The sequence below is a fragment of the Typopeltis vanoorti genome, chromosome 4 (genome assembly GCF_054136105.1).
Source record: "Typopeltis vanoorti isolate ZY-2024b chromosome 4, IOZ_Tvanoo_1.0, whole genome shotgun sequence".
Classification (NCBI taxonomy): Eukaryota; Metazoa; Arthropoda; class Arachnida; order Uropygi; family Thelyphonidae; genus Typopeltis; species Typopeltis vanoorti.
In genome coordinates this window covers 68,962,395-68,988,077 of record NC_143552.1, presented here as the reverse complement: position 1 = coordinate 68,988,077, position 25,683 = coordinate 68,962,395, and the positions used below count along the sequence as shown (strand labels likewise).

The 25,683-nt window shown below is 35.9% G+C and overlaps 1 protein-coding gene across 1 annotated transcript in view; it reads left to right on the top strand.

Moving 5' to 3' along the window:
• LOC150107390 (uncharacterized) overlaps positions 1-25,683 on the top strand; it is a 339,311-nt gene that overhangs the window by 36,195 nt on the left and 277,433 nt on the right. Inside the window, exons 3-4 of the mRNA XM_090391829.1 lie at positions 1,847-1,924; positions 16,485-16,579. Coding sequence (XP_090247955.1) covers positions 1,847-1,924; positions 16,485-16,579 — 173 coding nt within the window. The remainder of the gene's footprint in view (positions 1-1,846; positions 1,925-16,484; positions 16,580-25,683) is intronic.

Below are 25,683 nucleotides of genomic sequence, written 5' to 3'. Positions count from 1 at the left end.
TGGAATAGCATATCGGGTAAATGGCCTCCACGGCTTTGCTGGCACACATGCACTCTTTTGTCGAAATTTTCCATGACCGTTTTGCATAAATGTGGCTGAATTTCGTTGATACAGTGCTCAATTTCCTCCTTCAAGGCGTGGGTGGTCATGGGCTTGTTGGCATAAACCTTAGACTTCAAAAAACCTCCCCAAAAAAAGTCCAACGCCGTTAAGTCACATGATCTGGGGTGCCAATTCTGATCACCAAAACGGGAAATTACACGACCAGGAAATGACTCATGCAGTAATTGAATTGTTTCTCAGGCTGTATGGCATGTGGCATCGTCTTCCACATGTTGAAACCACATGTCGTCCACATCCATATCTTGCAATTTAGGCACGAAAAACTGGATTATCATGTCGCGATAGCAAGCGCCATTAACTGTTATTACCTTACCAGCCGCATTTTCGAAGAATGGACCGATGATGCCTCCAGCCCAAAATCCGCACCAAACAGCAACACGTTGTGGATGCATTTGTTTCTCAACAATCACTTGTGGATTTTCTGAACCCCAAATGCGACAATTTTGTCGATTTAATGAAGCCATCAAAATGAAAATGAGCCTCATCGCTGAAGATGATTTTGTTCAAAAAATAAGCATCCACTTGTTGTTGTTCCATAATCCATTCAACGAACTCTCTTCGCTGTGTGTGGTCAGTAGGCTTCAGTTCTTGAGTCAATCGAACTTTGTAAGCATAAAGATGCAAATCTTTCGTGACAATATGCTGTAGAGAGCTTCTCAAAATGCCCAATTCAAGACCACGGTGCCGAATTGATGTTCCTGGACTCTCAGCAACACTCTCACGAACTGCTTCGATGTTTTCTGTTGAACGACTTGTTGAAGGATGGCCAGAGTGTATAAGATCACTAATTGATCCAGTTTCCTTGAATTTTTTAATTAATCTTTTCACAGTTGATGAAGTTAAATCACTATTCCAACCATATTTTGTACGAAAATTGCAAACTGTAGCTGCCAAACCTTCATTATTTTTAAAATATTGCTCAACAATGAAAATGCTTTGTTCTTTCGTGTAGTGCTCCATTTTTAATAACCCTGAACTGTCAGCTGTCACGCTGTCTTTTTTTTCTCATTGGCAACACTTTACCGCACAAATGGCGCTACATTTAAATCTTGCGTGAATTTTGGGACACCCTTTACAAGTAGCGTGTGAAGTAACTTCACAACTGGGCAAACTTTGTTTGCTTACACTTGGATAAAGAATGAAATCAAAAATATAATTTCTTGGCATCTTTAATTTATTTTAGGAATCTCAAGTGAAGTTAGGTTGCTTAGAGAGAAATGAATGGTGATTGGAAGTTTGAAAGGATAAATGGTGTGATAGAAAGTTATGGGAATGAGAGAATGGGAGAACTAGGGAATGAGATAGTACAGGAGCAAGGAATAGAGAGAGAGAAGGAAGGTGATGATGGAGAGAGAGAACATGGAGGGAGGGAGATGGAGGAAGAGAGAAAGTGAGGAATGCTGGTGATCAAGGAATGAATGTGAGAGAAGTGATGTATGAAGACTCACTTATTTATGGTATACAGATTAGAATGTTGGAGCAGTGCTTGCTTGGAGGAACAATAGTGATTAAGGAAAGAAAAATTGCAGATTTATGAACATGCTGAAAAGATGTGATATGACATTTAAATTGAAGAGAATTTATGTGATTAATACATAAGGTATTATATTTCAAAAACAATGCCTGTATCAACATAGGTTAAGAAATGTCATTGTTTACATATTGTTTTTATAGTCAAGCATAAAATTCAGAATTTTTAATTTTATTGTGTTTACATTTTTAGCTACTTGAAGATGCTTTAAAATTCTTAGGAATTAGCGATGCTATATGGGTACTTTCAAGAGATGGCAAGTTTTATCAGGTGGGTCTTAAGTGATTGGTCATGTATTTGTAGTAAAGAGCAAAGTTGTAAAGAACAAAATGCTGCTAGCTTTAAGATATTTTTTTATTTATTTTAAGATTACTAGACTCATTTAATTTTACATGAATATTAGACTTGGACATCTGATAGATTATTACTTTTGATGGCTGCAGTGGAATTAATGGCAACACAACAGATTATGGCAGTGTGAAAGAGGATGTTGACTTGCAGAAATAGAAGTTACAATTTCCCTTTTACAGGTCTTCAATCAGACCGCATTTTGGCTTATTGTGTATACAGATTTGGTCACCTGGTATTGGAGGAGATGAAGAGGTTTTAGAAAGAATCCAGAGCAGAGTGACTAAGACATTGCCAGACCTGAATGTTTAGTGTGAGAATAGACTGAAGGAATACCATATGCAGAGCTTCTGGATAGCAAGCTGTGATATATTGATATATCATATTTTGCTGTCATACATTATATTGATATAATGAAATGATGTTGTGAGAATTGAAGTTAATAAATCAGAGGTGCATAGTGTATATTGTAGAATTTAAATGCAAACACTGTTGTAAGTTTAGATGGAATATCAGCTCGGGTGTTGCGTGAATGTGTCAATGCCTCTTACTTGGTTATTTAACTTAAGTTTGAACTCTGGTATGGTCCCTAGGGAGTAGAAGGAAAGCAAAGTAGTTCTTTTGAATAAAGTGTCTCTAAGAATGCGGTAGTTAATTACAGACCAATCACCATCTCGGGAGTGGTGGTAAAAGTATTGGAAAAGTTGGTTAAAGACAAAATTCAAGAATGGTTGGACCAGGATATGATACTCTATAGGGACCAACATGGTTTTGTTAAAGGTCAATCCTGCCTTAGCAATTTCTTCTTTTTATAATAGAATGACATCTGAGTTGGACGAAGGAAATGGCTACACAGTGGTACTTCTGGATTTTGCTAAGACTTTTGACAGGATACCCCATGGAATACTGTTGGCAAATTAGAGTGGATGGGGATGGATACTAAACTGGTGATATGGATAAGAGAATGGCTCCTGGAGACATACCAGAAAGTAGTGTATGGAGGAGCAGAGTCCAGAATGAGGCAGGTGACCAGTGGTGTGCCTCAGGACTTTGTGCTTGGGCCACTATCGTTTAATTTGTACATGAATGATATAGGAAATGGCTTGAAGGGAGATATTCAGTTGTTTGTTGATGATGCAAAGTTGGGTAGCACAATAAAAAATCAAGCTGATGTTGAGAGTTTGCAGGATGATTTAAATAAGCTGGCAAAATGGGCAAAAGATAATGGATGTCAGTTCAATGTGGAAAAGTGTAAAGTTATATATGTTGGGATGAAAAGATTACCAGCTGTATACTACACTGATTGAACAATGCTCCAAGAGATTGATAAGGCTAGGGACTTGGGGATGTTGGTGGATAGGGAGATGAAGTTCAGTGGACACATTGCTAAGGTGTCCAAAATTGCACATAGGATTACTTGGTTGTTGAAGAACACACTAACATCCAGAGATAAAGAGGTTATTATTCCTCTTTTTATAAGGCGTTGATACTTCCACATTTGGATTACTGCACTCAAGTCTGGTCACCTGGTTTCCTTGGAGATGAGGAGGTTGTGGAGAAGGTTCAGAGGAGAGTGACTAAGTTGGTGAGTGATGTAAAAAATGCTCTCTACATTGATAGATTGAGAGCTCGTGGATTGCAGAGGTTGGTTGATAGGCAAAGAAGAGGGGATATGATAGAAACATTTAAATTACTAAAAAGTTCTTATGAGATTGATGCAGAAGAAATATTTCAGCTGTGTGATAGTGATGGAAGAACAAGAGGCATCCCTGGAAATTAAGGAAAAGGGTGGTTAACAAGGGTGTGAGATTTTTTGCCCTATAATGCTATGTGTTAAGGGAAAGGTCACTACCCAAATCCAAAAAATGACTCCATTGAACTAGACAAGGGGAATGGATATACTATGATCCTTTGGATTTTGCTAAAGCTTTTGACAGAATACAGCATGGTAGACTGTTGCATAAATTGGAGAAAATGGGTTTGGGTTATACAATATTAGCATGGATAAGAGGATGGCTGACCGACAGATATCAAAAAGTGGTATATGGGGGATCTGAGTCTGCAAGGTTTAAGGTAACAAGTGGGAAGGATTTGACAAGCTACATACAGCTATTTGCTGATGATGCAAAGATAGGTACGGTAATCAGGAATGCTGCTGATATACAATACTTGGAGAATGATTTGAATAGGCTGGAATTGTGGGCATGGGAAAATGGGTGTCAGTTCAATGTGAGTAAATGTAAAGTCATTCACTTCAGCATGATTAGATATCCAATGTCGTATTATATTGGTGGGATTAGGCTAGGGATCATGGAGTGTTGATAGATAGGAAGTTGAAGTTTAGGGACCATGTGGCAACGATTGCAAATACAACTCAAAAGATAATTGCAATACTAAAACTAACGTTCACATGTAAAGATAGGGATGTTATTTTGCCTCTTTACAAGGCCTTGATAAGAATTCACTGTGCAGGTCTGGTCTCCTGGTTTCCGTTGTGATTCTGATATATTGCAGAGAGTACAAAGGAGAGTGTTAAAAATGATATCAGGATTGTGGAATACTGATTATGAAGACAGATTTGAGAATTTGTAGACTGCAGACACTAGCAAACAGGAGAAAGATGGGGGTGATATGATTGAGACTTACAAATTTCTGAAAAGATCATACAAGATTTCAATTGCTGAAATTTTTCAATTAATGGAGGGTGGGGAAAGAACGAGAGGGCATCCTTGGAAGCTGAGAATGAAGGCCGCCAAGGTTTGTGAGAGCTAGATTTTTCTCTCAGTGGTGCATGATTGGAATGGATTGCCATTGGATGTTGTGAGTGCAAGCAGTGTGAATGAATTCAAGAATAAGTATGATAGCTGGTGTGTGTAGTATGTGGCCTCGCTCGATGAGTCTCTGACTCCCTGGAGGTCTCTCTTAATAATAATAGTAATAATAATAATAAATATTTTTATAAATAAAAATTTATTTTTAACACAAGTAAAAAATTGCACAAAAATATCTTCAGTATTTTCAGTAAAATGAAAGCGTCTGAAGAAAATAACTGTTTCATTACACTGATTTGGAGAAAATAAGTTTGCAAATATTTCCAGTAATAAATTTTGCTTATTGATTATCATAATATGTTGAAATAGATTGAATTTTGCATGCGAAAGCAAAATTATTTTTTATATCTATGAACAAATAATGCAAAATTATTTATTTTTGTAAAATTAGGAAGAAATATTTTTATATTATCATTTTATGGGTATCTATTGCAAGACATTTTTAATACTTGAAATTCCAGGTAAAATGCTTCAGTTTAAGTAGTTGGATATGCCACAGCTACATTACAAGGAAGCTGTAATGTAAGATGGTTCTTACAGCAAATAATTAATACCAGGATAGGGTAATTAAAAGATAAAAACAAAGCTGCCTTTTTTTTATTATTATTATACCAGTAATCTCCATGGAGTCAGTAAATTCATAGTGTGAAGCCAACTCAATCAGCAACATGTATGTTATAATGAATCTTGAAATGATTTACATTTCCTGCATTCACAGTGTTCTCCAGCAATGTGTTTCACTTTCCAACAAATCTCCATGGGAAAAAAATCTCTTCATGACATGAGGCAATGTGGTGTGACGTGGAGGTTGATTAGTTGGATGTTGCTATAGGCCTGGGAATGTGGAAGGTGGTGATGAAGAAACATATAACTTTGTTTACTAATTCAAGTTGTTTATATGTTTCTTTATTATTAATAATAATAATAAAGAAACATATAAATGACTTGAATTAGTAAACAAAGGAAAGGTAATTATTATGGGTGATTTTAATTATGGCGGTATAGATTGGAATGAAGAGATAGCATTTGGGAATAAGGAAAGTGAATTTCTCGAGTTCTTCAGAGATAACTATCTCAGGTAGCCAGTAAAAGGAAGGCACGCAAGGATCAAAAGTTCTAGATCTGATCTTTTCATCAGAGGATGTAATTCTTAGAGGAATTTCACATTTTCTTCCAGTTGGTGAAAGTGATCATGAAGTAATCACCTGTATTGTGGCTAGTCATATGCAGGCTTTTGTGAGCAAAGGATATATGTGGAATTATAAGGCTGATGATTATGACAAGCTTAGGAGACAACTTCGAGCTATAACATGGAACGAGGAGTTGAGCAGTGAGGAAATAAATGCTGCATGGGAACTTGCAAAGAAATGCAGTACGAATGTATCCCAAAGGCCAAAAGGCTGAATAAGGTAGGTGTAAAATGGATGAATGTGGAGCTTAAGCATGAAATCTGGAAAAAGAAAGTACTTTGGAGAAAGTACAAGATGAATGAAGGTAATCAGTCACATGAAGAATATAAAGAACAAACCAGGAGAGTGACTCAGTTATTAAGGAAAACAAAAGTAGAGTATGAGCAGAAATTGGCAAATCAGGCTAAGAAAAAACCCTAGAGTTTTTTAGATATGTGGCAAGTAGAAGGAAGAATGATCATGGAAAAATGAAGTTAAGGGACGAAAGTGGTAGAATGGTAACTGCTGCAGAAGACATTGTTGAGGTATTCAGTGATCATTTATAAGTGTGTTTCATCCTGTTCAGGGTGGAATCATGAAGAACTTAAGTGTAGAGGACATAGGAGAGGATAGCTTAATTGTGAGTGAGCAGGAGGTATTTGAGTAAATAAATGACCTTGATGTTAATAAGGCGATAGGATTTGATGACATATCACCATGCATCTTAAGGGAATGTTCCAGGGAACTGGCAGTAGCATTGGCATGTCTGTTTAATAAGCGTTTTGCAACAGCACAGGTTCCAAGGTAGTGGAAGGAGGGTAAAATTGTTCCACTGCATAAAGGAGTTAAGGCTGTAGCTTCAAATTATAGATCGGTCTGTATATCTGGAGTTGTGGTGAAGGTCCTGGAGAGATTGGTGAGAAGTAGGATACAGAATTGGGTTGTTAACAGCAGTTTTCTCTGTAGTTATCAGCATGGGTTTGTTAAGGGGGAGATCATGTTTCACTAACGTATGTACTATAACAAGGTGACAAATACCTTGGACAGAGGAGATGCATATACAGTGGTGTATTTGGATTTTGCAAAGGCTTTTGGTAGACTGCCACATGACAAGCTCTTAAATAAATTGAAACAGATGGGATTGGATAACAGACTTCTGTGTTGGATCAGTGACTGGCTGTCAGATAGGTATCAGAAAGTTGTATATGGGGGGAAGTATCTCGAAAGAGAAAGGTCACCAGGGATGTACTGCAGGGGTCAGTTTTGGGGCCATTGTTGTTCAATTTGTATGTTAATGATATTGGGTTGGGTTTAACTAGTGATATCCAGCTGTTTGCAGATGATGCAAAACTGGGGAGAGCAATGCACAGTTAGGCTGATGTTATTGCCTTACAAGAGGACTTGAATAGATTGCATGAATGGGCAGGTAAGTGGAACTGTCAGTTCAATGTTGCCAAGTGTAAGCAATTTATAACCAAGTGTAAGAGATTTGGTAAGCAATGATGGAATGCAAAGTATACACTTGGTGGGGAAACTTTAACGGAAGTAGAGGAGATGAGAGATCTAAGAGTGATGGTGGACAAGGACCTGAAATTCAGGGGCCACATTGCACAAGTTGTGAATACATCACATCGAATAATACAATGATACAGAGAACCCAGACATGCAGAAATCGAGAGGTTATGATTCTATTGTATAAGGCCTTGATCAAGCCTCATATGGATTATTGTGCACAGATTTGGTCGCCAGGTTTTCATGGTGATGAGGATATGTTGGAAAGTGTACAGAGAAGATTCACAAAGGTAGTCAGTGGTCTTTGGAATGTGGAGTACAAGGACATATTTAGAGAATTTAAGTTGCAGAGCCTCGTGAAAAGGAGGAGGGGGGGGATATGATTGAGACATATAAGCTGGTCAGGGGTTGTTATCAGGTAGAAATGGAAGAGATTTTTCATAGAATGGGAGAGCGGAGTAGAAAAGAGGCCATTGCCGGAAACCGTATAAGGAGCATGTGAGCAAAGAGGTGAGAAGCAGGTTCTTTGCATGGAGAGTGGTTGGTGAATGGAATGCATTGCCTGCTTATGTTGTTGATGTGGACACATTGAATCAGTTTAAGACGCGGTTGGATAAGCATTGTATGCAATAGTAATTACCCTGTAAGTTGTATAATAATCTTTATACAACTTGCAGGGATGGCCTCTCATTCTTCCCATCTTCCTAACCATTATTTTTTATAATTCCTTCCTTCTGTATTAATGTGGTAAAATCCCTTAACCAACTTGAAGGTCTCCATCATATCTCCTCTTTTCCTTTATCCACCAAAATCTAATCAACATTCTCTCAACTGCTTTGCATGGCCAACACTCCAGAGTCCTGATATCATTTTGGTCATTTATCTCCGGATCCTCTCTACTGTTTCCACATCACAGTGAAAACTAGGTAACCAAATTTGAGCACAAGTAGCCCAGGTGTGGTCTGACCAATGCCTTATATAGAATCGCCGCTACCACCTTATCCATACATGTCAGTGCACTCTTTATCATAGCAGTAATGTGATGTGCACTCTTTGCAGCACTTGATTGTGCCCTTGAAATTTTAGTCAACTGCCTATCATTACCCTGAGATCCTGAAACACATCCTCACCGACAGAGCTGGTGCTAGGGTCTTTGCCGCCCGCATGCAATTTCTATCTAAGCGCCCCTGTAACGATCCGGGCGTATGTGTGGTTCTTTTACGATAATAAAAATGTAAATTATTTGAAATTTATTAAATAAATTTTGACAGAACAGCCACACATTGGTTCGCTAAATGTAACAAACCGGGGGTGTTGACTAGGCAGGATAATCGTTAAAAACCCGAATATTCAAAAAATTATCAAAATTTAAAGCAAATTTTAATAAAACCACTTCACTTTAATCGTTGAATATAATGATACAGGGATTATAGTCTTCTCACCGACCCGAATCGCTAACAAAATTAAAATGAATTTTAATTCAAGTTAAAATTTATTTGAACTAAAGTTTAAAAAATTTTGCATTTTACAAGTTATTAAGAATTTAGTAACTTGTAAAAATTTTTTAAATAATTTTTATAAGTGGAACTAGATGAGAAAATAAGAAAAGAATTCAGAAATAATTAGAACATTTAATATAAGTATTCAAAAAAAACATCTTTACAAAATAACAGAAAATAAATTAAATTACATAAATATACTTGAATTTTTTTAATTAAAATTTTAGGGTTTTTTTGATTTCATATTCACAAAATTTGAAATAATGGTCTTTCCCCTCCTTGTGCTGACTTATTCATGGAAGATCTAGAAGAAAAAATCTTATCCCAGATCATTCCAAAACCGAAAATTTGGTACAGATATGTGGATGATATCTTTCTCATTTGGGATCATATGAAAGAAGAACTAATGGATTACCTTAACCAAATCAATAGTTTCCACCATACCATCAAATTCACATTAGAAATCGAAAAAGATGGAAAATTGCCATTCCTTGACATCCTAATAAAGAAACAAACCAATAATAGTATCAACCGATCTGTTTATAGAAAACCTAAAAATAATGGACATTACTCGATTTCAACTCGTCTCATCATATAGCTCAGAAATTAGCATTATCCATATGCTCAAGAAAAGAGCTACACAGTACACAACAGATAAGAATGACCTACAAATGGAATTAACTACAATATCCAGAGAACTATCTTTAAATGGTTATCCAAAAAGACTCTACAACAAGATTCTCCCATATAGACAACGTGATGACATCCAATACATCAGTACTATTACTATTCCATTTGTCAGCAGCATTTCCAAAAAATTAGCTAACCTTCTAAAACCACATAATATCAGGGTAGCATTCAAGCCAATCAACACTATTCAGAAATTTTTAAGATCACCGAACAATCCTCATCCATTCTACAAGTACTCTGGAGTTATATAATATACCTTGCTCATGTGGTATTAGTTATGTAGGTCAGACCTCTAGAAGCTTTGAAACGAGAAAGAAAGAACATATAGGATATGTCAGAAACAACAGACAAGACATTTCGGGCCTTTCTTGCCACTTTGCCTCTACTAACCATCACATTGAGTGGGATAAGAGCCTTATGCCTTATATAGAAGATAACTACCATTCAAGAACCTTTAAAGAAGCAGCTGTAGTTGCCTGTAAAACTGAAAACCTAAACAAGAACCTTACCAGAAATTTGGAAAGTTTTAATCAGATCATTAAACATCAAAGAAATGAACTTTCATGACAATTACATCATGAGCCATAACGAATAAATCACATTCCCGAGACATGCGCATTGTCTCGTTCAATGCTAATTTTTTGTATGAATTAGAACCATCAGTTATAACCTAGTCTGTAACCTTCATACAGCTTATAGTTTGTATTCCTTGTAGATGCCGATAGAAAAATTGGCGAAACATGTAGGACGATAAAATATAGCTACTTGACGAACATTATATAAAAAAAGTGTAATAGTCTTATACTTCAGCTGTGATTATTTGGTGGTGTGGCAAGAGTTCAAAGTGTATAATACCAGCCATATATCACCAAATGCTTAACAAAACCTTCTGAGGGTGAAGGTCTTGTTTTTGGCTGAAGTTTAGCCTGTTCCCCTGAATGAACCGACTGTTTTCGGTGCTTAACATTCTTGCAGTGGTTAATTCAGTTGGGGCCCGGACCGGAACTCTTTTATGCACCAGGCCTGGACCTGGAACATTTTTCTGTTTTGTGACTTTTCTTCCTTTACAGTAATTATGCCTACATTATTGTGCCATTATTCAACAATTGTTTACAGTTTTGAATATGTATATAAAGTCAATATCAACAGTCGCCTGATTATGAATGCATGGTGAAAGGGATGGGGAGGTTTGGAGATTCCTGTAATGTGTTATCTTGCAGCAATTGACAAGCAAACATTATTACAGCGTAGTGTAGTGGAATTTTGACAGACTCATAGTGATATTTTGTATCTTCTGGTTGGCAATACAGTCAGTAACCAACAATAGAACAGTAGATTAGCAGTTGTGTATCAGAGCTCATGATTATGAGAAGCACAAAGAAAATTGTGTAATATTTTTGTGTTTATGTAGGCGTACTACTGTATCTGCTCGAATGTAACTTGCACTTTTTTTCCCAAAATTAAGGCTAAAAAAATCAGGGTGTGAGATATATGCAGAGATTTTCGGAAACTAAAGTTTTCAGAAAGAAACTGAAAATGGATATGACTTACCAAGAATCTCCTATTCACTATGTTATTTCTGGCCTAGAGAGCAATATCCTTGTGTGCATCCTACCCAAATAGCGTCATCTTTTTTCCTATTATTTCAAGCAGAAGTAATCGGAGCTGTTGCCAGATTAGATCGCACCCTGAGGCAAACAATTAAATATTACCCCTGATGGATTATAAAGACAAAAATATAAGAAAATCTCTAATTGCTATTTTTTTTTAATTAAAAGACAAACATTAATGCAAAACAATTACATTATAATATTAATTAAATGTTTGCTCTTCGGGGGATACCGCACAATAAAACTGTTTACAAACTCTTCTAAATTTAAATTATGAGCTATGTCTGCCTCTATCAATATAGTTGCTAGACCAACCAATCTTTCTGCACTTGCTATGCTAACAGGAATTGTTACCAATATCCTTAGGGCGATGGGATAAATTTCTACAAGATTTTGGTTATATATATATATATATATATATATATATATATATGATAAAATTTGGTGAGGACCACTTTTCTCTTGTATTATTTTTGAGAGAATTTTTTATTCCTTCAAATAAATCTATTGCATCTACATCAGATGTAAAATATCTTGTTGCCCTAATACGGCGCCTACTGCAATATGGTTGAACGAGCACTCTTAATTAAGCAGAACTGTGAGGCAGGCTGCCTCTATGCTACACCCTGTCGACGGTACTGCCAGTAATATACAATACTTAAGATATGTAATGAACGATCCTTCACAAATGACTAGTGAGAAGTGAAAGCAGGGCACAAAACAGACAGCAATGGCAGGTTATTAAGACATGCATATGATTGGTGTGGTATTAACAAAAGATCGTGTGTGCGAAAGATAAAAGCAAGCCAACAATTGAGGTGAAATGCTAACTCCTCAATGGAATTCCATAATATGTGAAACTGCCATAACAACATTCACTATATATATTTTTCTTAGTTTTAACACATTTGCGAATTTTAACACGTTCGGTTAAATTTTATTGCTGCTTTGCAGTGGTGGACTCACCTCATCTGGACACATCTAACTAATAACAATAGTTTTTAGTTAGATGCTGTGTTTGCAGGTGCAACATATGGTTTTGCTTGGGGTCTATGCAGCATAGTAGCATAGTTTCTTTATGAAGGGACTTGTGATTCATTAATTAGTATTCCCAGTTGTCTCTAATTGCACTATTTGTTGAGAAATATATTACACAGACTGCTCGTATACCTTTTTTTTTTTTCATGTGTGTGATATATGTGAAACTTTTTAATTTCTTATTTCGAAAAGTAAAATCAGGGGTGTGAGTTATATTCGAGTAAGTACGGTATTTCAACTATGAATAAGTACATTGGTACCTTCTTTAAATTGAAAAATAGCTGGGATGAGAGTGATAATGCAAAACAAGTTTGTAATGACAGTTTGTTTCAGTTAAACAGACCTCTTTCTCTTCAGTTAGTTTCTGAAGAGAAAGAGGCCTGTAACAAATCCACAGAAACAGAATTCCCATCAGTTGCAATGCGATAATATTGATACGTTGAACAAAAGGAATGATTTGCCGACTTGCTAGACACTCGACCATTGGATTGCATTCAAAGGTAAATACAATTGGTTATTTTGTATGGACGGTGGTTTGGGGTGTATAATATGTGCAGAGGTACAGACCCTAGGTGCAAGTTCTTCATATCAGGGTATTCAGTTAACATCAGAGTGGATAAATGGATTAATATTATTAAATGGGAAAGGTCTAAACAAACTCCACCAGAATAAATAAATAAATAAAATAAAAATGTTGGGACAATCTAGCAATAGCCTCACATTTATGACCCTTACTTTAAGGGCCCCAGAGCTTATTCGTTTAGAATTTAACCACTGCATTCTTGTAAAGTATCCATTTTTCATCACCAGTGACTACATGACTCAAAAATGGAGATCGAACCTCTCAAGAATGAAGAGCAGTGCAGATGTTGATGTGCTCTCTTTGATTGTTGTTCGTCAGTTCATAAGGAAATGCACTTGCCAAGCTTAGACACTATTCCAAGTTCTTGCAAATGGCAATGGATGGTCAATGACAATGAATTAAGATCTTTTTTTAAATCTTCAACAGTTACATTGGCATTTCTTGCAATAGCAGCTTCTCACATATATTGTTGAGAGAGAGAGACTGGGTGCCCAGAGTGAGGGGAGGCTTTCAAGCTGAAGTCCCGTTGTCAAAATGTTTGGAACCGTTGCTGGCACTTTTGCACATTCAAAACATTATTATTGTCATTTTCAATGACCACATGGTTATTGAAAAAAACAATGGAGTGATCACATGACATCTGTGGATGATCAGTGAACAGAGGATGATGATATGTCATCCATTCCCACAGCTTTATTAACATCTAATCCAAGCAATACTTGATACATCTGATTCTTTCACCTTTAATTCTCCCAATACTTGTTTCCTTTCTACATATTACACTGATGAAAGTGTTCATTAAATTCCATTATATCATTTGCAATGGTCACTTTGCTATAATAACTGTCTGCCATTGATAACCTGTCTGTCATATCTGTAATAATTATTTGTCCTCTTGCTTGCCACATAGCAGAAAATTTCCCTTTGATTATCTTTAAAAGGCCTTAACTGGCCAATCTCTCATATTCTGCTTCTTTCTTTTTTAACCATGCTTGTCATCTTTCTGGCCTGCAGTCTATATTCCTCATGTATCTGTTCATGTACAAACTGTCTTGTACCCTTTCCATTACTTCTTTTGCCACAACTTCTCGTTCCTACTCTATTTATTCACTTAATTCTTGGTATGCAGTTGTGCATTGCTTGTCAGATACTACCTTGATCATTTCCCATGCACTGTCAACCTCTTTTTTTTTTGCACAACTCATCAACCCAATGTATTAATACTAGTTGATTATGGAGCTTCTCATAATCACTCACCTTATAGTTCAGCACATATACTTTCTTGACAGCGACCATATTCTGTTTGACCATTTCCAAAACATTATGAACAGTCTCACCTCATTTAGGACCTGTGAGAATATCACCAAATCCAACATATGAATGCCTCCTGTTACTTCTATCACATGCTGCTTAAGATAGTTATCCTGCAGAAACTCAACAGATTCATTCTGTTCATTACCATACGTTCTCTCTTCTTTCCGATCCAAATTCTTATAATTAAAGTCTCTCATTAGGATCACTTTCCTTTTTCTTGACCAACTAATTTATCTAAACATTTCATAATCGGTGCTCTCCACATTTTCTGGCCTATAACAACATCCTGCTAGATATAGTATTCTAGTGATTTCAACTTCATACTAAATAACTTCCAAATAATTGGCATCACTGCAACAAAGCAGACAAAAACAGGTGCAATCTTACTAATATAAATATAGGATGTTATATTTGGGCAATAGTGATCAAGGAAAGAAAGTAATAGTGATAGCATTCAACACCGAACATAAACTTCTTGATTGCAAGGCAGTTTCAAGCAGAGTTGTTTGGGCAAATTTCAAAATAGGGAAATGGACAATGAAACTTATTTGTGCAATAGTTCCACAGAAGGTTCTTCTAAGGAAGAAGTGGAGGAATTTTTTTGAGTCATTAGAGCAGGCAGATGACTTAAATAAAATGGAAAAGTGGTACTTGTTGGAGATCTAAACAGTAGAGTAGAAAGTGAATCTCACCAGGCATATAGAAATGTTTTGGGAAAATTTTGGAGAAAGGGACAAGTCTAATAATAACAAGCATCTACTGGATTTCTGCTCAGGACATGGACTGGTCATTACTAACACCATGTTCTAACGTAAAAATGTGCACAGGTTCACATGGAGAGAAAACAAGAAATAAAAGCCTTGTCGTCTATGTTATTGTTAATAGTGATATCTTAATGCTGGTTCAGAATACAAGAGTGTACAAAGGATTTTAAATTGGAAATGACAATCACTTAGTTTTAAGTAGGATAAAACTGAAATATTACATTAAAAAGAATAGTACATAAAGAAGTTTTAAAAAGAATTAAAGTTGAGCAGCTTTTACAGGTCATCTGTAGACTCCATGGAGCAAGAAAACTCATCACAGGAGACCCATTATTTACACACTAGCCATTATTCTCACTATACCTATTATTGTTTATGTACCATCCAGTCGTTTTTGACTCTTGATGATCCTATGAACAAAGGCTTATCATTCCACTCAGCCTCTTGTCCTTTCTTTCAGTAATTGTAAGTTCAAGTTGGTAAGGTCTTTTATGTTGTCCATCCAAATATTTTGTGGTCTTCCTCTTCTTCTTCTCATTCCCTCAATCTTCCCCCAACATAACTACCTTCTCAAGTGATTCATCAGCTCACATAATATGACCAAAAAGTACATAAACTTCTGTTTAGCAATCATTGTCTCCAATGAATATTTTGTCTTTATATTCTCTAAAGGCCTTCTTATTGGTTATTCTCACACTCTATGGGATTTTTAAGTTCTCCTCCACACCCATAATTCAAATGAATCAATTCACTTTCTGTCTTTCTTTTTAATAATCCAGCTTTCACATCCATGCAAGACACATTGAGAGTATGTGGACTGAGACACTGGTAAATAGGAGAGAGAGAGAGAGAGGGGTGGGGGAGATATGATTGATGCATATAAACTTCTTAAAGAGTGTTAGGATACCAAGAATTTTTTGTTATATGAAAGGTGAGGAGAGGACAAGTCGACATCTATGAAAGTTGAGTTTTTATGTGTTATAGAAAGAGTTGACTGCTAGATTTTTTTCTCACAAAGCAGCAAGCAAGCAAGTGAAACATTTGCCTCTTGAAGTGGTGAGGACATCTAGCATTGACTTTAAAAGACGGTACGACAGCTGATATGGGTGATCTGTGACCTCCCTCAATAAGTCCTTCACTCCCTTGGAGGTCACTGATGATAAGAGGAAATGGCTGTATAAAATTACAAACTAAGAAAACCATGCATCTTAATGTTGTCTTGTGCTAATTGAATTGATTCACTGATTTAATTTACCAGTGCAAAATATTTTAGATGGTTACATTTCTGTGATTGCTTCAGGAGGAATATATTCTTAAGGTACATTAAAATAATTTCTTTTAATAATTTTCCTGAAGTTAGTATTTTTGTTTTTCACAGCATGATATTGATGTTTCTAAAATCCAGCCACTTATGGGATTATGATTTTTGTAATGCCTTAACATTAAAAGTTTAAAAATGTATTTATGTTTAGGTGAGCTTTCCATGTGAATCTGGCACAAGATGTGATATAGTCCTTAGAACGCTTACTTCTAGAGGTATTGGCCATCATGACAATTCCACAATAGGGTAAGTTGTTTTTTTAATATGAATTATGTCAGCATTTTCAAAGGTATTTTTTATTCTGGAATGACTTCTAATGGGACTATATTGATCAAGTACATATAATAAACAACTATGTTATACCAACTAGTTTCACCAACTAAGGCTGTTGGCATCTTCAGGGTACATAACTGATGTAAGGCACTAAAAAGTAAAAAACTAATTCTTTTTTACTTTTTAGTTTATATATTTATATAATTCTTTTTTTCTATATCATTGATGTATAACTTAAACAGCAGAGGACTGAGTTTCACCCAGACTCGCCCATTTACCAAATCACCATCTTCATATCCATCCCCTATTTGCTCCAATTTGAGTTAGTTCTGCGTGGAATCTTGTCAAACGTCATTGCAAAGGAAATGGCTACTCAGTGATATCACTGAGCTGTTTCCTCTATCCAACCCAATTGTCATTTTCTTATAATGATATATTTATAAGCAAATTACAAAGGGAAGATTCAGCCTTCATAAAACAATGTTGCTTCCTATAAAGTATCGTACTTCTGTTCATCCAGTTCTGAATTCTCTCTTGTTATCAACTTCTCCAGTGCCTTAACCATTACTATTTATATTATTTAATTGCCCGTAATTTGTGTGCCAATCAATATCTGAAAATGGAACTGTTTTGGTCTCTCTCTTTCACATTCTCACTTAGCACATTCTTAGAACTGAGACTGAAATTAAACATCTTGTTCAGAGGAGGTACCAATTCTCTTATACATTTTTGTGTTTCACAGGTTGATGTGCCATCTAATCTTATAGCCGGGTTTAAATTAATATTCTACAGTATTGTAAATGCCCCCAATTCATCTACCTCCATTATCCCATCAGTCAATGTCACATTGGTACTGGAATCCCTTCCCCTCCCCAAATGGTACACATTTGCCAATTTGATCACTCACTAACTCAGCTGTTTTGTTTACTTTTTTCACCTTCCTATCAACAACACACATTGATGTCATCCTTCATATTCATCCTTTTATTTGCCATGTAACAAAAGAATGCTTAGTTTTCATTTGGCCTCATCAGCTTTCTTTCATAATTAGCTTTGGCCTTCCTTACCATTCAAGTTACCCTTCTTGCCTGTTCTTTGTACTGGTCATGAGCATACAGAGCACCTTTTTCTTTATATTCCTGCCAGCACTTTTTCTTTTCCTGCAACCCCTGCATATCGATTCTATTGATTCATTAATTCATCTAATTGATACCTGATTTATATCTTCCTGACTCTGATTCTACTTTCATCAAACACCTCTTGATCATTTTCATGTATTGTTAACATCTCTTTCCTTTCCCCCCCTCTAAATTGTTATGCCTCTGCTCTAAGCTGACTCAGTTTGTCATAATCACCTATTTTGTAAATCCATACATATACCTCCCCCTTCTTAATGGAAAATTTTACATATCTGGCAATTTCCTGGGTCAAGACCATGTGATTGCTTTCCCAAACTGGAGGCACATTGGTTATTGCACAATTCTCGGATGCTGTGATTAGATCCAGCACTTTCAGACCTCGTGCCCCCCCCCTTTCCTTTATATGTTGTTTCAGGTAATTATCTCTTACCAGCTACATACATTTTATTTTCTTCCCTCCCTGTGACCATTCCTCGTTGATGTCTGTGTCCATGTAGTTGAAGGGTATATAATTGCTCGACCTACATTCATTGTGCTAATTTGCCAATGCAATACAGTATGCATTAGCTACAGCCAACTTTGTATCTCATCTTTTTGGCCTTTCAAATCAGTCAGCCTTAAATAAACCATCTTCTGCATCCCTTTCCTGATATACTTTTTTTTTTTTAAATTAATTCTACTATCATTAGCAGAACCCTTCTTCTCATTCTGTTGCTTCTGTTCTCTTTGTACTGTACTAAAATACTGTACCCTTGCATTCTCTCCTTATGACTGTATCATCATCCTCAATGTCATAAGGATTTAGAATAAAGGTGGAGTTTTGGGCATTGTCTAAACCTTGGGCCAGTTTGAATTAACCAAGGCCAAAATTTCCACCATTATTTAAAATACTTGTATTAATATACACAATACATTTTGGAAAATTATGGAGACAACTACTGTGTTTGTTTGAGTAAAACTTTAGTTTAATATAAACCAAAATCAACACTCGACATTTCGACCTTTATATCAAGGTCATATACCATATACACTATATACAAATTACACTACAATGTACATGGTTTGTTAAAGTTAGTGACCAACCATTACAACAATTATTGGCCTGACCTCTGGTGAAAAAAAAAACCTTACTACATCAATGCTAGAGTCCTATTATTAGTATTATCTATTGGTTGTAACATTACATTGGGTTGAGGAGCAACAAGTCTATATATATATATATATATATATATATATTAACAACATGATTGTACATATAATTTCAACCAGTTGGTTTGGAGTGGTTTCCAATAGTAGCTGAAGGTTGCCTAGAGTCCTGAAGTATGATAGATGCTAACTATTAAGTAGGCTGAATATGTGCCATCCAGATTCTTGGAATTTTCATGCCACCATTATTGTTGAAATTTGGGTGGTTTATCAGAATTTCGCAGGCTTCCTTAAATTTTCTTTCACATCATACCAAGTTTTTGTATGATGTAGAGAGCGGGTACTTTTCGAATCAATTTGGTGTAAGGTGTTGAGAGCATGGGTGAGAGGCCTGCTTTACCAAAATTGTTATATTTAATGTGTCTTTTGTGTTCTTTTTTCCTTATATGGATTATATGTTCAGTTTCACCAATATAAGGTAAGTTACAGGTGCAGTAGATGCAGTAAACTCCAGGATGTGCCAATGGGAAGAGAGGATCCTTAGAGGAGTTGAATATGTTTTTTAATTTTGTAGGTGGTTTAAAGGTGGAATCGAGATTATAATGGTGTAGGATTCTGTTGATTTTTTCTGATAACCCTTTAATGTACGGGATGGTTATGGTTTGGAGGAGGAAATGGATTGGAGGAAAATTGTAGATAGGAAGTTAGTAATGATGTAATTTTTTCATGTAGTACTGTCATATCCTGTACACCCCTTGAGGGTACATGGCAGGAATATGATGATGATGATGGTTATGGTTTTACTGTAATCTAAATTCTTTTTTGATGAAGTTTTATGAAGGGCTTTATTAATAGTATTTTTGTTGTAGCCATTATTTATAAATGTGCTAAATGTGTCGTTGATGATTTTTAGTTCTTGTTTAAGAGCTTGCTGGTTAGAGCAAATTGTTATAGCTCTGTTTTTAAGGGTGTTAATGACTCTATATTTTTGTGATGGGTGGTGGTATGAATTAGCATGTATGTATTGGCCAGTGTGTGTCAGTTTGCAGTAGACTGTGAAGGATAGACTGCCTGAAGGAAGACGTGTGACCAGTGTATCCAGGAACGGGAGCGAGTTCTGATTTTCAATTTTGATAGTAAATTGTATGCGTTCATGTTGTTTGTTCAGGTGGCTAAGGAACGTGTGGATTATCCAATAATGTTAAGAACTTTGGGGAGAGGCTACATTCAGCATCATGTAATGTGATCACTCTCACTTTCTCTGTCTAGGTTACCTGGACCCACACTTATCTGCATCTCCTCTCTGAATCATCTAGTTTCCCTGACTCTGCACTTCCACACTCCCACTGAACAGTACTTTCTCCGTTCGACACAATTGCACACATGACCTAATGGCACTGGACACAATTTTCATTTTCTCACTTTTCTTATTCCTTTGTACCAGGAACTCTTTCATACATACTGCACTTGTCACCTGTTAGATCATTAGCACCAGTCAAGACTATCATCTCTCATTTTCCCTCTCTACATCCTTACAGCTTTGATAACATCCTTCTTGATTCCAGGTAAACAAGATTTCATCATGCTCTCCTCTTATTATGGAATCACTATACAAAAATCAATCCTTATCCTTCCCTTTTGCTCTTTCATACTTTGCTTTCTCTCCTCTCATCTATCCATCCCTCTTTTTTTTTTGCTTCTATGTCATACCACCAGCCAAGCATTTTTCAAACAATTTTATTTCAGGTTTTGTTCTGTGGAGAACTTCACATAAATGCACTACTTCTCATTATCATCTGGTCATTCTCTTCATTTTTCACCATTTCATTTTTGCTATTACTCATATTGCATGTGCCATTGCTCATTCCCAAAACACTTTACTTGCAACAACAACCTTGCAATGATTCACATTCATTTCCTTGCCTTTCATTGTTCAACTTACTGATATAATTTTTCTTACTCTCCTCCTGCTTTTGGTGCTTGCTCTCAAAACACTTTCAACATACTGGCTAATAGTTCTACTTTCCTTCACAAATCTTTCATTCTGTAAGCAAATGCATTTTGCACATGCATCTGCTTACAGTGAACAAAATCGCTCATTTTGAATTCATGTGCCATTGTTTTGCACATTGTTGTCATAATGTTACAATATCTACAATATAACAAAAATAATAGTTCTTGAAACACAAGAAAATGACTCTTACAAGCAAACAAACACATACTCATAGATATAATAATTCAGAAAAAATAATTCAATTATGGCCAATTATTTTCTAAAACAATTTAATCTTTCAGCTCCCACAAACTCTCAATATAATGGTATGCACCTGCTACTGAAAATAGCATACAGTGTCTTTGAGAACAGGAAGGAATGAATATATATGAAAGGTTGAATGGTAAAAGAGTGTGTATATAGTAAAAAAAAAAAGCAACAGAATAGAAATAAATAGTGTGCTTGCCCTGATTCTTAAAGCATTAGCTAGAGCAGTGTTTCCCAAATTTTCAGTGTCAACATGCTGCCGTTCTAAAATTTTGGTAACTCTGCCATACCCCTCTCCAGCAAAGGTAATTTGGGTGAAGTTATAGTACAGGTAACCCTCATATAACGCTGCTGTTAGGTTCCATAGGAATGCCGCATTATAGAAATTGTATTATGCAAGACTCAGATCACATAGGAAAAGTAGGGTTATGTTCCGAAATGTTTTTTTTTTTTTAATTATATAAACAATGACATACCCAACAAAAAAATCTTTATTTAATTCAGATAAGTTAAGAAAACATAAACTATGAAACAAATACTTATAAAATTACAAATTGTACGTAAACTTCATTGCACATAATGCATAAATGTTTTAGGCATAATAAAATAAAGTGCATATTTTAATCGTCATCACTGTCTTCAAAACTAACATTTCTTAGATGTTCTTTATTTATGAGTGTCCAGATGTCGTCATGACTTGAAATCTCTTCTACATCATTTGTATAATTCTCATTGCATACTTCGACTCGTTTAATTATGAAGAAGCCAGTAATAAGACCTTGCTTTTCACTATTCTGCAATTTTTTTTTTTATTAAGTTCATAATATGGAGCTAAACAAATATCCAGTTGTCTCGTGAATTTTCCGGAGTGCTCCATTGAGGGATCATTATCCGTAAAATAACTTCCTAACTTTCTTGTCAACTCCAATCCTTCTGCTGATTTCTTTAAACTGAATTCCTTAATGGATTCATCACAATCAGAATCTTCGGCAGAACTTTCCCCATCCATTGTACCAGTTCCTCCTCATTTAAATCTATTTCCCCATTAGTTAATTCACTAATTTCGTTTTCAACCATATCGCAAAAAGCCTTCTAAGTATATTACTATAAAAATAAATTTTTTACGTAAAAAAAACATTAAATATTGTATGTAACTCATCAGAAAATAAAGTGCTCAGCTTGAGATTAACACACTTATGATTTTTAATGCACTTTCCTGGCAGAAAACAAAGACAATTTTCAACACTTTATTATTATCATTATTATTATTATTATTCAGGCCTCCATGGAGTCTAAAGACTCACCATGGGAGGTCCTTCCTAAGAAACACAGTCTATCAAGACTCATCGAGGGGAGTCCCCCCCCCCACCCGAGAAACACAAAGTCCATCATACCACTCCTTAAACTCATTGACCGTTCTCGCTCTCACCACTCCATCAGGCAATGCATTCCATGGTTCTACCACCCTCTTGCAAACAGTTTCCTTTCATAACTTCCAGGGATGGCCTCTTGTCATCACTCCTTCCCGCTGTTCAACCAAGCAAAAGAATTCCCGAGTATCAACCCTGTCAACCGATTAAAAGTCTCAATCATATCACCTCTCCTTCTTCTATCCACTAAACTCTGCAGTCCACATTCCCTCAGCCGATCCTCATAATTAACATGGTACAGTCCTGAAACCATTTTTGTTATCTGCTTTTGTACCCTTTCCACAGTTAATTTATCCCCTTCAAATTCTGGGGACCAAATCTGAGAACAATAGTCCAAGTGTGATCTGATCAGAGACCTATAAAACGGAATGATAACACTTTTATCTCTGCAGGTCAGTGTCCTTTTCATTATTGCAGCAATCCTCTGTGTTACCTTCACCACATGTCTCCTAAATTTCAGGTTTCTATCAATCATCAACCCCAGATCTCTTCTCTCCCCTACTTCCTCCAGTATAACTCCTCCAATAGAGTATGCAGTGTCCCATTGATGTTTCCCAAACCTCAAGACCTTACATTTTGCTGCATTAAACCGACACTCCCCCCATTCATTTGCCCATCTATCTAGCTTATTCAAATCGTCTTGCAGGACTATCACATCTGCACTATTACTAATAATCCCTCCCAGTTTCGCATCATCTGCAAACAACTGAATATCCCCCCCTGCAATCCACTGACAATGTCATTGATATAAAGGTTAAGTTGACGTCTTAGACTATTATAATCACCTGCCTTATAATTCCACATACGTTCCCGTCTCTTTGAGACTCCTGCATGTCTATTCATTTTCCAAGTCAAAACCATATGGCCACTCTCTCCAACTGGTTGGAGAGATGTCATCTCAGTTATTATCAACTCTTCTGATGCCATAACCAAATCCCAAACTCTTGAACCTCTTGTTCCCTCTATTACATGTTGCCTAAGACATTTGTCCCGCAAGAATTCTAGAAATTCCATTCCCTTATTGCTACATGCATCTTCCTCTCCCCAATTTATACTACTGTAGTTAAAATCTCCCATAACAATCATTCTTCTTGCACTTGCCAAACTCAACTGTCTAAACATCTCCTGCTCCCCACCCTCTGTGCTCCTGGTCTGTAACAACACCACACTAAATATCCTCTACCTCACACCAAATGCGTGCTAAAGGGTTTTTCCCCTAATATAAATTCGCTACTTATAACTACATGCATGATATGGGCAGACACAAATTTAACGAAGATAAAATTTGATTTTTAAGTCGTGCCGTGAAAAATTTATGAAAAGATGAACAGTTACTACAATTTGTAGACTTATAAGTTTTATCGAAACCTCGTTGTATAGGTGCCGCACTATATGAGGGTTACCTTCATTCAAACATGAATAACTACAAATGTAATAATTAAGGGGATACAAATCAGTTGTTGTTCAACTGCCAGTAAGCAAAACTCCAAGATCGAGAACTATGAATCTATGAGTTTCGTATATACTGAAAAACTATTGGCAAATCCAAGTGTAAATGACCACTTGGTAGTACAACACCAAGGCAACTTGAAACAAAGGTGGAGCAAGCTCCCTCACTATCCTTGATATTTTCTCATAATGTAAAAACACAGCCCCTAGGTGATGTAATACTGTAATTACATTATGAGGAGAGGTCACTACCCAGACCGGTTTCAGCCTTTTTTGAGGTCTCATCAGTGAGTAGGTAGTTAAATAATGTAATTACAGTATTACATCCCCTAGGGGCTGTGTTTTTACATTATGAGAAAATATCAAGGATAGTGAGGGAGCTTGCTCCACCTTTGCTTCAAGTTGCCTTGGTGTTGTACTACCAAGTGGTCATTTACACTTGGATTCACCGATAGTTTTTCGATATATATCAAACTCATAGATTCGTAGTTCTCGATCTTAGAGTTTTGCTTACTGGCAGTTGAACAACAAAGGATTTGTATCCCCTTAATTATTATTAAGGATGCCAGAAAAATAGCCGTTTGGCTTTAAATTTATGTTTAACTACAAAGGTATTTGACTTAATATTTGCATTATAATAATATTACAAAAATAAAACTTTTTTTTTTAGTTATTAAATACATATTTAGTTATGCAAATCCAGTATACATAAAGTAGAATCAAGGATACAAATCCTTGATTCTACTTTATATATAATAAAGTAGAATCAAAAATCATGAAATTAAATTCTCAATAAAAAAAAGTTTAATGAAATGAATGAAATTATTTCTATTGGGAGGAACTTAGTTTAGTGAAATTTGGGTGTATATTTGTTATTTTTAGCCATAGGTCAGCTACACATCAAGATTTTTTTATTTTTTAGGTCCACAAGCAGAGAAAACTGAATATCACAAAGATATGAATTAGGAAAGGGCAGAACATATTTCTGATGAAGCTTATGACTTTTTTGACAAAACTGGATATGTGTTATCGATTTGGAACTTGCAAAAATATTCAGATTTCAATATTTTCAGATATTGAAAACAGTTGAACGATCGTGCCATATGTAGTCCTGATGAAAGTCAGTTAGTATACATGAAAAGACACACACACGTTTTGTTTAAAATTTTCATTAGATTATTTAGTTATGAAAACATTAATTATAAAATAGACTTGTGCTTATCTGCAGCAATACAGTGACAAAAGAAAAGGATAATCAAAATTTTAAAAAAGTGCTTCATGTCCTCTTAAAGACCTTTTGTATATCCTTGGATCACGTATCCCACTTTGTGGAAACATTAAACTAGAGATAGGAAAACATTTGAGTGGTATAGGTGAAGAGAGTAAGAAGGGCATGGTGTGAAGAAGAGAAAATAAAGCAAAATAATGTATTGCAAAAAAGGAGATAATATGATACAGTGGGCCCATATTTAGGGATGTACTTCACCAGTGATTGAAAATCATTTTTTTAGTAGTAATGATGATTTATGTTGTTAGAATGCAGAGAGAAGGAGTAATAGTTCTGGCAGGCATGAACTATTTAAAAAAGTGATAAATACACAGAATTGAGAGGGAGAAGGGGAGGGAGAGATGCAGGATATAGAAGACCCTGGA